General features: G+C 37.8%; 1 protein-coding gene across 2 annotated transcripts in view; it reads left to right on the plus strand.

Annotated features, from left to right (window-relative positions):
* The window catches only part of trappc9 (trafficking protein particle complex subunit 9), a 217,634-nt gene that overhangs the window by 15,102 nt on the left and 188,670 nt on the right, over positions 1-13,862 (plus strand). For both annotated transcript variants that reach the window (XM_079441154.1, XM_079441153.1), the window contains one exon: positions 3,264-3,407. In XM_079441154.1, the coding sequence (XP_079297280.1) occupies positions 3,264-3,407 (144 nt within the window). The remainder of the gene's footprint in view (positions 1-3,263; positions 3,408-13,862) is intronic.

The following is a 13,862-nucleotide window of genomic DNA, read 5'->3' on the forward strand; positions in this document are numbered from 1 at the left end:
ACCTCAGACTCATAAACGGCCTTTGGTTGATTTGTAATCTGCCCAGGTGGCATTGAAGTAACCTTGTCCCTCTTTGTATGCTTACAGAAGAGCGTTGTGGGTTTTGAAGGGATCTTCTCAGGGGTGATGCATATTTCTTTCAGTCTTTGTGTTGGAAAACAGCCTAGAGAAGGAGATCTGACCCTGAGCTGTGATGTCAGACTCTTGAGGTGCATCACTTTAGGGTCCTTAACTATATTCTCTTTAATATGAAATCCTCTCAACCTTCTGCCCGACTCTCACATGCACATGGAATGATAAAGACGTTTAGCTTCAGACACAGCCTGAGGGTCTGCCTATATCGTTCAGAATGCTATGAATTGGAAAGAGAAAATCATTACTATTCTTTAAAGATGACATAAAATGGCATTTGCAATACATTTATACTCCATAATGTGACGCATTACAGAGTGAAACAGAATATTTAGTTTAAGGATGTGTAATATATAATAATACTAGTGCTGTCAAACGATTAATTGCGATTAATCGCATCCAAAATAAGTGTTTATGTATAAATAAATACAAACACATGCATGTATATATTTAGGAAAAATATGTTATGTTTATATATTAAATATATTTATATATAATATAAGAATATAAACACATTGCCACACATTGTTGATTCTGTCGGCAAAATCATTACTTCAAAGGCAGAAACTATTATTATATTTTGATAAAAGATTTGAATAATGTGCACGGATGAATCGGGCACAATAAGACAAACAGCATTTATAAAGAAAATGAATGGAGTCAGTTTTGATTTCACATGGACTTGAAGATTTCGAGTGCCGTCTCAATGCAGACCAAACCGTTCCGTCATTTAGATATATTTACTCTTCTTACATCTTCATTCTTTATTTATTTATGTCAGGCAAAACAGCTGATTTAATGTGCTTTTTGCATTGATTGGGTGATGTCATTGAGAGCAGGAGCAGGTGACGGCCCCTTTGGGTGGGCTGTGGAGACCCCTCGCGTGTGTCCGCTGAAGCTGAAGGGTGACCCTGGCTTACTGAAGCTTCAAGTAAAAGAGAGAAGAGGGCTCAGGTCAATAGAGACACCATGGAGTGCAGAGAGAGAAGAGAAAATGGGTTTTTAATTGGCCTGGGAGTTCTCGAGCTCGGCTCTCTTTACGCACTGAGAGAGCGAATATATCATCAACCTCTGATTGATTGCGTTTAGCTCAACCATTGTGCACAGGGATTTAGAAAGTCCAGTGAAAACACAAAGACTGAACACAGAACTGCAGCAGACCCTGGCCTGGAGAACTGTAAAACGATTCCTGGAGATTCAGCGGCCTGTTCTCACCAGCCGTTATGATCCCTGAACTACAGGGCGATGCATTATTTCTAGTTGAAGAGGGAATGAAGTGGCTGTTTTTAATAAATGGCAGCTAAATGTGCAGCAGCTGTTGTAAATAGTGAAATTTTTATGGGGTAATGTGTTGTGAATGAATGTTGGGTGTGCAGAAAAATCAGCATTGAAAGTGCTTGCTTTTATTGGTCCCAAGTAATGCACTGTATTGCATTTTTAAAAATCTGATTCCCTCCCCCGCCCCAAACTTTAAAAAAAGTGCCGCCTCATGCATGGATATTAATATATATTTGATAATGTTCATATTTTATGCTGTAATTTAATTTGAACTGTAATATATTGCATATATTATATTGTATTATTAATATATGTAACAATGCATGTAATTAATACAATTGTACTAAACTTAACTGTTATTAATATTAAACTAATTTACAAAGAAGATCCCACTTGTATGTCAAGGTAACAGTAAGCTTATATATGTTGCATGTTGTTTTTTTTGTTTTTTTTTAACAGAGGTTGTTTCAATGATCGGATTATGCCAGACTTTTTTAAAAAAATCCGTTTTATCCACACAGACGACATTTACAGCCTGTATTGTCGCCTAATACGTTTCTGATGTTGCAGATACGCTGTAGTGTCTGCTAATAGGTGTCTGGATGCCAAATGTGTATGGAAATTATATGCAGATAAGGATATGTGTAATAAAAAGTTTAGCTTGTTATCCATTTATAGTTGCTTCCAGGAGGAGACGTGTGGGAAATAAAGCTTTTGCATTCACATGTAATATTTCACCAACTGAGTTTTGGGCAGAACCTGGTCTTCGTAGGACGGGTGGTATGCAAATAAGGATGAATGTGCAATGTTGTATGACAGAAAAAAAAAAAAATGCATGTTTATTTAAGCAAATTGCATCCACTTCTCCTCTTGGAAATATGTAGAAATGTACACTTTAAATGTATGTTTAACTAAATATGGCTTAAAATTTTAAAAGAGATGGTTAAGAATCATCATGATTGCTTCTAGTTTGAGCACATTGAATTGTGGGATATACAGTAGTGTCTATACTTCGCATTTGAACAGTGGGTTATGCATGGATCCCACGTGTGTAAACTTTAGTAGTATTGTAGCACTCAATTCCAAACTGTTTTTTGGAGACTGCTGATTTCTGTTTCTTGATTAAAAAGCATCAGTCAGCAGAAATGTTGCAGTTTTTAGATCCTTTGGTTTGGTGTGCAGGCAAACACTTTCTACTGTAAAGCTTAGTGTGGATTTGCATGATTTGAGAGTAAGATGAGTGTAAAGTAGACGGTCATGTGAGCGGCAGAACTGTGTGGAGTGATAAATCCTCGCAATCATTTAAGAGCTGCTGCTACATTCTTCAGGAGCAGCACGGATCAGCTCTCTCTCTCTCTTCAGTGACAGCCGTGCGAATCGCCTGATGGATGAGTTTTGTAACTCAGCTGTTGAATGATGTAATTTAGGACTGTAAATTTTAGGATGCCTTTCTACAGTTTGAGCAGAAAAAGATGCTATGTACAAACAAAACTTGATTGAGTTTGACCTTCCCGTCACGTTATATTTCATCAGTTAAAGGGGACATAAAGAACAAGGTTTTGATGGACAGTTGTTGTCAAGAAGACTTAAAGGTACAGTCAGAAAAACAGCCTTTGAAAATGGTCGTTAAAAACCAAATGATGACTTTTTTTATAAGAAACTTATATGAACTTCATAATATGAACATGAACTTCATGAGGGGGAAAAAAGCTGCAAGAGGGAAGAATAGGCGACACTGAAAACAAATTCAAAATACAGTCTGAAGGTGGAAACGCAAAGGCTCATGTGAAGTAAATCCATCAAAAGTGTTGTTTTGTGTGTGTTAAAGGCTTTCTCCTCCTCTCTGTTTATAGGGACCCATCGTGGGTGGGCGGCAGTACAGTTACGGTTGCTTCATGAGCTGGTTTATGCATCTCGTCGTATGGGGAACCCAGGACTGTCTGTCAGACATCTCTCTTTTCTGCTACAGACCATGCTGGACTTCCTCTCTGACCAGGGTAAGATATGTGGCGAATGCACCAATGCCCTCAAACTTTTATAGCGCTCTTGCCATTTTTTTTTTTTGTCCGTCTTTAGTTCCTTAAAGGAATAGTTCACCTAAAAATGAAGATTTGCTAAAAATGTACTCACCCTCAGGCCATCCAAGATGTAGATGAGTTTGATTCTTCATCAGAACAGTTTGGGGAAATATAGCTTAACATCACTTTCTCCCCAATGGACCCTCTGCAGTGAATGGGTGCCGTGAGAATAAGGGTCCAAACAGCTGATAAAAACATCACAATAATCCACACAACTCCAGTCCATCAGTTAATGTCTTGTGAAGTGAAAAGTCCTCTATCCATAATCAATTTCTTTCTCCAGTGAAAAAGTCGTCTTGTCTGAATCAGGAGAGAAATATGCGCAGATCAGGCAAAAGAAAATAAACGCTGGATGTAGATTCTGTCAGCTCATTTAGACACCCATCATGTATCCAGAGAGATTCAGACAGACAGACGGCACTCATCTAAAAGGCAAGAGATGAAAAGAAAGAGACAGTGAGGATAAAATGTTCACTAGAGTGCGTTTATGTAGATTGATTCTGCTGCGGTGAGGACTTCTTATTGTATTTTCAGGCCTGTATTTTATGGAATCGTCATATTATACTTTCAGTCATTCTCTTTTGAGAGGGTCATCTCTCTCTTTGCACAGTGACTTATTTTCTTCATTCCTTTAGAAGTGTGCGTGCGAATTTTGAATGCAGGGTCGGGGAAGCTACTTTTAAAGTGCAGTTCACCAAGGTATTCAAAGTAAAGAAGTTAAATTGCAGTCAAGTGACGCTTGGCTAACAGTCTCTAACAAAAAGTATGACTGTTTTAAAGCTCCTTAAAAGGGTAATATGTTTAAAAAGACCACACTCATAATACAGTGAAATGTAATATAAAAGATACTTTATAATTATTATTTAATCTATTTTAATTATATTAATTAGTGGTATTTTCTATTTATTAATTAATTAATTATAGTTTAAGTATATTGTAGTGAATGAAATTAATAACTGTTAAATAAACTAATATTAATAACATTAATAATTTTTTGTAATTTAATGAAACAAAAAAAAAACAGTTACAAGACACCATCCCCCAGCGCTCTGGGGAATCAACAACTGGCAGACGATTTGAATGACTTTTACTGTAGGTTTGAAAAAATAACCCACACCCGCCCTGAACACCTCCCCACACAACCATTAACACCTCCAGCAACCCCCCTCTCCCCCACACCTACAATTCAAATCAGTGACGATGACGTGTGCCAGGTCTTCCGGAAGAACAAAAGAAGGAAAGCACCAGGCCCAGATGGTGTGTCACCAGCTTGCCTAAAAACCTGTGCTGATCAGCTGGCCCCCATCTTCACACAGATCTTCAACAGATCACTGGAGCTGTGCGAAGTCCCCTCATGCTTCAAACGCTCCACCATCATCCCCCTCCCAAAGAAACCCAAAAATACTGGACTTAATGACTACAGACCTGTGGCTCTAACATCTGTAGCCATGAAATTCATTGGAAAGCCTGGTTTTGGCTTATCTGAAGGACATCACTGGACCCTTACTGGACCCCCTGAAGTTTGCCTACAGAGCAAACAGGTCTGTGGATGATGCAGTCAACATGGGACTGCACTTCATCCTGCAGCATCTGGACAGACCAGGGACTTATGTGAGGATCCTGTTTGTGGATTTCAGCTCTGCTTTTAACACCATCATCATGGACCCCCTTCAGAATAAACTGACACAGCTCTCCGTCCCCACCTCTGTCTGTCAGTGGATCAACAGCTTCCTCACAGACAGACAGCAGCTAGTAAAGCTTGGTAAATTCACATCCAGCACTCGAACCATCAGCACTGGAGCTCCTCAGGGCTGCGTTCTCTCCCCACTGTTCTTCTCCCTCTACACCAACGACTGCACATCTAAAGACCCCTCTGTCAAGCTCCTGAAGTTTGCAGACGACACCACACTGATCGGCCTCATTCAGGACTGTGACGAGTCTGCTTACAGACAGGAGGTTAAGGAGCTGGCTGTATGCTCCATAAGGCTTAACAACCTGGAACTTAACACGCTCAAAACTGTGGAGATGATCGTGGACTTCAGGAGAAACCCCCCTGATCTCCCCCGACTCACCATCATGGGCAGCACTGAAACAACAGTGGAGTCATTCAGATTCCTGGGCACCACTATCTCTCAGGACCTGAAGTGGGATAATCACATTGAGTCCATTGTGAAAAAGGCCCAGCAGAGGCTGTACTTCCTTGTCCAGCTGATCACTGATCATCCAGATTGAGCAAAAGGGCTGGTAAAATCACTTTGGACCCCTCACATCCAGCACACTCCCTGTTTGAGCTGTTACCGCCTGGTCGACGCTACAGAGCTCTGAGAACCAGTACGACCAGACTCTTACCCCCTTTCCACCAGCAGGAACCAGGTGCTAGTTCAGAGCCAGTGCTATTGCTAATTCTTAGTTGGTTCAACTGGCGAGCCCTTTAAGAACCGGTTGCTTTTCCACAGGCTAGAGAGCCAATACAGAGCCAGGGCTTACGTCACTGAATACGTTTCATGTTTCGATTCACTAGCGAGGCAGCGCCAAACACAACAGACTTGTTCGAGGCGCATCACACCACGCAGACAGATCGATCGATCGGCACACAACCCACTAAAGCACCGCGAGAGCGATCCAAAAGCATAAAGAGCCGTCAGCTTTTCAGTCGCTCCCGCAGAACCCCGATGCCACGCACCGAACGGTCTGCGCAGCGCCGATCCATCCCGGACAAGCCTAAACAAACTATCAACAATGGCGGACGTTGCGTTGCTATTGAGGTTCATGGCTTTGCAAACCTACATCGGCATCCAAACACGGCGAATCAAACGTGTTCGTGTTTAGCTGCTATTTCAAATATGGCGGTCAAAAGTTTCTGTCGTCTTGTTGGCCACGGTAACCCCGCCCCCAGCCCCTGACGTAAGCGGTTCTTCCTTCTAGCCCAGCAATGCTTTGGTGCTACTTACGTTACGAACCGCTTTTACTGGTTTGGGGCTGGTGCTTTGGGTGTCGAAAGACAAAGAACCGGTTTGAAACTAGGCTCTGGCTCCGAACCAGCACTGGAACTGCCTTGGTGGAAAAGGGGTAACAGAAACAGTTTCTTCCCTCAGGCAATCCATCTCATAAACACTTGACAAATAAAACGCGGAACACACAACTCTATTTATTCACCACACTTGCTTGCTTTTTTATTTATCTAATTTTTTTTTATTTCAAATTTGCACACATCAGACCTGTACACACATAATTGTCTATATAATATATTGTGTTTTTGCTGTTTTGTACATTGCCTATTTGTATTCTTAATTATCTGTGTCCTGTTGCTGTCTTTGTTGCACTGTGGAGCTTCTGTCACTACAACAAATTCCTCGTATGTGTAAACATACTTGGCCAATAAAGCTCATTCTGATTCTGAAAAAGAGTGTAAATTTAAAATATTTATTTGACATGTAATAAAGATGTTCACTGTTTTAGGAACAGTATTGATTTAAAATGTGTACCTTTTTTTTTTTTTTTTTTTAAATAGTAATTTTGCTTTTTATCCTACAGTGTTTAAAGGAAGAGCTAGATTTTAATTTAAAAAACTGAACTACTAAAAATGTAGTTGGTCCCTATCATTTAAGTTATGGATATATATGTTACCTGGATTTTCCTGAAAGCCTCCATGTCTTTGAAAAGAGATTGATGTTGTTTTTTTGTTGCTCAGCCATGGTCCACTTCACAGCGTCCTGTCCCCACAGAGTTGTGCTGTAATCCTGTCTGACACACACACACACACACACACACACACACGGTCGGGCCTGCAGCTCTTGGGTATTGAGCTCTGTCAAGCTTATCATTTCCTACCAGACAGAACAAATCCAGAGTTCCCTCTGCTGAGCTCAGGGATTGGTCGAACGCTGTTTTCAACACAACAATGGCTCCCTATGTTCTAATAAAACCCATTTCTGCACTCGTCTCTCCACTGAGAGCCAAACAAATCACTCTTATTTAGTCTAACGAGCAATGTGATCTGTCTTTGGGCATTTAAATGAAATTTCGGGCCTTCTTTCAGTGTTTAAACGGGAGCACGAATGCTTCAAGTTGACACCAGATGTTTGACCAACAAGCATATGATGATATTTTGTAATCTGGCATTAAAATGACTTAAAACTCTTATTAACTCAAATAAGCCTTTCTTTATGCATGTGGCATGTGTGAGAACGAAGGTATTTGCAGGTATTATTTCATTGACATTTCATTTAATAAAAAACAGCCTGAGAGAATGCCGAGATAAACCTTGTAGCCAATTCCTCTTCTTGTGAATGTTTATTAATAAGACTATTTTACCTGCTTTATTCTGCTTCTACATTCTCATTGGATTGAACTTTGTGTCCTCGCCAATGACTAAATGTATAATATTAATCGTGATATTTTCGCCCACTCATGCTCCGTTTAGGTCTGGTTCCCACAATCCTGCATTTTTATGTTGTCAGGTGTCACAAAGTTGTTTATTCTTCTTAGTAATGTCAAAAATGAAGGGAAAATGAACAGTTGCTTACAGGCTTCATTATAAGCTGCGTTTATCTTGTGTTTACGTAAACTACCAGATCGGTTATTGTTGCTCTATAATTTGTGTCTTAAGTCGCTGGGGTATTTTTGTTGCAACAGCCAAAATAAAAACCATTTGTATGGTCAAATTATCCATTTCTCTTTTATGCCAAAAGTAATTAGGATATTAAGTAAAGATCATGTTCCATGAAGATATTTAGTGAATTTCCTACCGTAAATGTATCAAAACTTCATTTTTTTTTTATTAGTAATATGCATTGCTAAGAACTTCATTTAGACAACTTTAAAGGCGATTTTCTCAATATTTAGATTTTTTTTTTTGCACCCTCAGATTCCAGATTTTCAAATAGTTGTATCTCGGCCAAATATTGTCCGATCCTAACAAACCATACATCAATGGAAAGCTGTATAAATGTATAAATCTCAATTTCGAAAAATTGACACTTATGGCTGGTTTTGTGGTCCAGGGTCACATTTGATTTTATATATAATATAGAATTTAGATTTTTTTTAAATAGTTTAAATGAAAGTACTAAATCAGTCACTTGTCAACCCTTATGTTGTTCATTGAGGTATTAATTTATTTATTCTCAAATATTTGTTTTCATAGATGTATTAATTTTAGTTACATTTTATTGATTTTTTAAAACAATTTCATTATTCATACATTTTTGAGAAAAATACATAAAAAAAAATATATATATATAATGCTTGTTTTGTTTTATTTTATTTGTATTGTTTTTTTCTGTATTGTTACAGGCACTTTCCATGAATAAGATATAAAATAAGGCAGAAGAGACCAAAATTAAATATTAAATTAGCTGTTTTATGCAGTAGAGACAAGCTAGTATGGAACTGGTGTGTATGAACTTTGCATAAGAGAAGAAATTAGTTTGATAATTTTTATTCAGCAACTTATTTCTTTCTTTGCTTACACTCATACATTTGTTTTCACAAATGTATTTACATAAATTTAATTTAATTATTTATGGTCATACTTTATTCACTTTTTTATTTATTCTCATACATTTATGAGAAGAAAAGAAACTGAGATTAAAAAAAAAAAAAAAAAAATTGAGGATAATAAAAATCGTTTTGTCCCATAGCTGACAGGAGACTGATCACGTGACCGCTTCACTCCCATTGGTAGTTGTTCTGCATTTGCTTAAAGTTAAACTTTTCTCAGCTTGTTCAAGTAGCTGGAAGTGCCTACATACTGTTAATATTACTAAAACTTACCATTTATTGCTGTAAATGTACAATTCCACATCGTTTTATGGCTGTAAGTCCAGAGGCTTTAGAGAGAGCACTATGGTTTACAGCTTTTTTTTTTTCAATATTAGTCAGATGTTGCTGGTTACATTATATATTGCTTATGGTTTTACTTTCAGGTGATTTATAACATTTTGCATGTTACATATTAATAAGAACTGCTTTAGAACAGCAATTTGTTCATAAATCAGACATCACTACCACAGTGTTGGCTTTACAGAAGTTCCCCCCATCTTTTGAATTGCAGTAAGCATCCCACTGTTGACATGATTGATGTTTGATTAAGGAGAGCTGCTCAGTCCACCTGAATTAAAACTGTGTGCCATCTGAGAGCTGAGCTGAGGAGCGACAGTTTCAGTCAGTCTCCTGCTGCTTCTCGTGATTTTAACGCTGAAAGCATCTGTGCAAAAGAACAGACAGTTCAGTCACATCGCAGTCCGCCCCGTAACACACTACTGTATAATGATTAATGATTTCTTGTTAGCAGCAGTTGTTAGAAACGCCCTCAACACAAAGACACTACAGAATGGAGGAGTCTGATTTAAATGCATCTGCTTAACATTGATCAGTGTCGATCGGGACTCTTGACGGGATAACAGTGCAGGAGACTCACAGAGTTTCTTTTAAGTTAGCACATGAGGGGTGCCGACTTTTTCAGTCCTGACAGAATGATTTTAGAAGAAAAGATGGGGGTGTTTTATTCAAGGCAGCGCTTTGTGTTGAACAATTGCTCTGCCTACGGATAACAGGTGGATGCTTGTTATGAAGTAATTAATGCAGACAGAGAGAAAGAGGTGGATATATTTGCAGATGTGGCAGATACATGCTTCTAGAATCTAGTTGGAAGAACGAATGATGAGCTTCTAGATAAGGGTAGAAAGAAGTTTGTGTGTTTATTTTTCTTAATACTTTTTCTATTTAATTTTTTTTTTTTTATACATACATACATACACACACTTTTGGAGGGCAGTGTGTGTGTGTGTGTGTGTGTATATATATATATATATATATATATATATATATATATATATATATATATATATATATATATACACACACACACACACTGCCCTCCAAAAGTTTGGAAACGCCCTAGAAAAGAGGGGTTTTGGACAATATTGGCTTGAATCCTTTTTAATTTGTGATAATTTTGCACTGATAAGGGACAACACAAACTACGAAAACATATTTTATTACATAAAGTTTATACATAGAAAAAACTAAAATTTTCGATTCATCAAAATATCCACCATTAGCAGCTATTACAGCTCTGCATAATCTGGGCATCTGAGCTGTCAGTTTATTCAGACTTTGACTTTGCAATAAATTGTTGAAGATACAGTATTAAGGTGTTCTGACCCAAAAATCTTTTAAAAACCTGGGCCAAGTTTAAACCAGTAACCAGGCATCACAGCTGGCAAAGGGGCATGTCTGACTTTGACATGTATATATTGCCATTATTATGTTTTATTGCTGGTCTTCAATGATAATGTCAAGTTACTTTAATGTATTTGCACCAAAAAATTATACGGATTTATGCTGATATCGTCCAAAACCACACTTTGCCAGGGGTGTTTCCAAACTTTTGGAGGGCAGTGTGTATGTATGTATGTGTGTGTGTGTGTGTGTGTATATGACAATTTTCCATGCTATTTCTGTATTGTTACAGGCACTTTTCATAAATAAGATACAAAATAAGGCAGAAGAGACCAAAATTAAATATTATATTAGCTGTTTGTATTATGCAGTAGAGACAAGCTGGTATGGAACCGGTTTGTAGATATTGATTATCTTAAACTTGAATAAATTAAAGTTTAAATTTATTTATGCATTTTATTTATTTTAATGAACACTACTCTTCAACAGTTTGGGGTCATTGCAATTAAAAAAAAAATTACACTTCTTATTCAACAAGAACACATTGCATTGTAAAGAAATAACACTGTATCATTTTATAATGTTACAAAAAATCAATTTCAAATAAATGTTGTTCTTTGAAACTTTCTATTCATCAATCCTGAAACAAATTTGTGAACATTTTCCCCAAAAATCTGAAGCAGCGTGACATTGTTTCAACATTGTTAATAATAAAAGAAATGCTTCTTGAGCAGCATATTAGAATGATTTCGGAAGAATCCGAAGAATGCTGAAAATCCAGCTTTGCATCACAGGAATAAATTACATTTTTTGAAAAGTTTTTGTTTTCCTAGTCTAACCAAGTAAGTGTAGGGTACAAGAAAACTGTCACAGTCTGTCATCACTATCCAGTCAAATTTCAGTGGATAAAAACAAGTCCTGCCCTACATTATTATTCCTCTCTTGAATATTTGTTTTCAGTCGTAAAATGTGGCATTACTCAAGTTAAATGTGTTGCGAATGCAGTTTCATTTTAAGTACCTCACTGTACAACATTTTCCCCAAGTTTGGGAGTTTATTTTCAATAAACAGATAGAAATGATGGGTAAAAGACTGAAAGAGCAGCAGAACAGACAGAGTGACGCTGAGGAAAAGAAAGCGATGTTGTCGGCTAATTCGTTTTTTGTCAAGTTTCATTTGCCAGAGCTCACATGTCAGCAGGGTTGTGTTGTCTGCACTCTGCACGGAGCAGTGTGAAATAAGCTATTTGAGGTATGTGTTCGGCTGCTATTTTTGACGACGTTTGTGAAGACAAATCAAGAATGCTTCATTTAGAGAGCTGGCGAACGCACCTGGGAAATTCTCACCGGATGAAAGGTGTAAATTGCAACACAGAGATTCATTTGCAGCTCCGCTCTGATGTCTGTGGTGTTAATTTAGTTTTATTTAGAAGTTAGTAGCACATTTTGTGAATGAATGCGTCTAAATGACCTGGCGAGGCTTTACCTGCAGGAAACTCTGTGTTAAAGAGACACTTTGATTCTGTAAATGTGAATATTAATTGTCCAACTCTAATCTGAAAAAAAAGCAAACACAAGGCATGAAGATAGATATTCTGAACCTTGATTTTATAAACTGAAACTATAAATTATGATTTTCTGTAAAGCTGCTTTGAGTGCAAAATACATATCTCACAGAAATATTGCCTGGTCACATTTCACTGCAAAATGAATAGGAAAACTAGTAATTATATTTAGCATAAAGCATTTTGCATGAGTTTATTTTTAGTTGTTCAAGTGCGGGGGTTCGCCCGATCAGAACCAAACCAGTGCAGATAGATTCGCTGGAGAGTGAATATCAATAATTACCAAAAAAAAGTTGAACTTTCGACTCACTGTTGCAAAGGGACGGCAAAACGTTCGAAAGGGACAGGGCCACTTTTAGTAAAATGCCTATAACTCCTGAACAAAATTATATATATTTGCCAAACTCTGAACGCTTATATAAGACCTCAAGCGGAGGTTACAGGAAAAAAATGGCAGAGATTGACCACTTGGTGGCGCTATAAGAGGGCAAAAACATAAAAATGGCTATAACTAGGCAACCATTTGTCCTATCAACATGAAAATCGCTGTGCACGGTCTTGGTCCAAAGTGCCACAAGTGTCTGGTGACATTTGCATATCTAAAAAAACATGGTCACCATTGGCCAATGAAGTTTGAGCACCTATTAGACCAGGTTAACTCGGTAGGCCTGTTTGACTCACGGCCCCAAAGCTCTGTTAGAAATTTGAAAGAAATCGGCCACTGGAGGGCACGGTTTTCCGTACATACACGCGATATTCGCATCGTATGAAAGACCTCGTCGTTCCGAACAACTTTGCCTCTAGGACCACTGCTGTCAATCAAACTGCTTTTTTAAATGATTGAGATGATGTGAAAATCCACCGCAGTGCAATTCTATGGACTCTCTAGGTCAATAATTATCAAAAACATGTTGAAATTTACCCTTTGGGAAGCTATAACGGGGTCCTTTAGAAAAGGGGCCTGTCCAAATATACCCTAAAACCTAAACAAAAACTCAAAACTTCACAAAACCCACTGAGCACATGCGACAGGTGATTCTAAACAAGCTTGCAAAATCTCAGGGAGATCAGACCACAGCTGGCGCTATAAAAACATAATATTTCTATGGTAAATCACCTGGATTGGCCAAAAATGCCTTTTTGAAAAATTGATTTTGGTCATTACAGGCTTGCTAAATAATATGTAATGTCTTTTTCCTTATGTGCTTAAATACCTAAATCGCTTGAACCACGGTAATCGTTGCTTGCAGCTATATTTGTAAATCAGTAGTCCGAAGAGTAGCAATTATTTTTCTTTGGCAAAATACAATATCTTATTTCATCTTTTGCTTTTGGACCGACCTGTGACCTGGGTACATAGCCCCCCCAAAAAAGATATAAATTAAAAAAACTACTATGATTAGTATTACTATGATTGCTATTACAAAACAAACTTATTTTATTAGAAAAATAAAAATATAGAAATGTATTGATATAACATTTTGGGGCTAATGTCATGCAGACATGTTCTGTGACATTCAGTCATATGCAGTCATGCACATGGACTGAAAATTTGTGTGAATCAAAGTTTGTTCAGACCCTTTAAACTGAATAAAAACCATTGTCCTTCTGGTCTCTGTGGCCCT

The sequence above is a fragment of the Barbus barbus genome (genome assembly GCF_936440315.1).
Source record: "Barbus barbus genome assembly, chromosome: 19".
Lineage (NCBI taxonomy): Eukaryota > Metazoa > Chordata > Actinopteri > Cypriniformes > Cyprinidae > Barbus > Barbus barbus.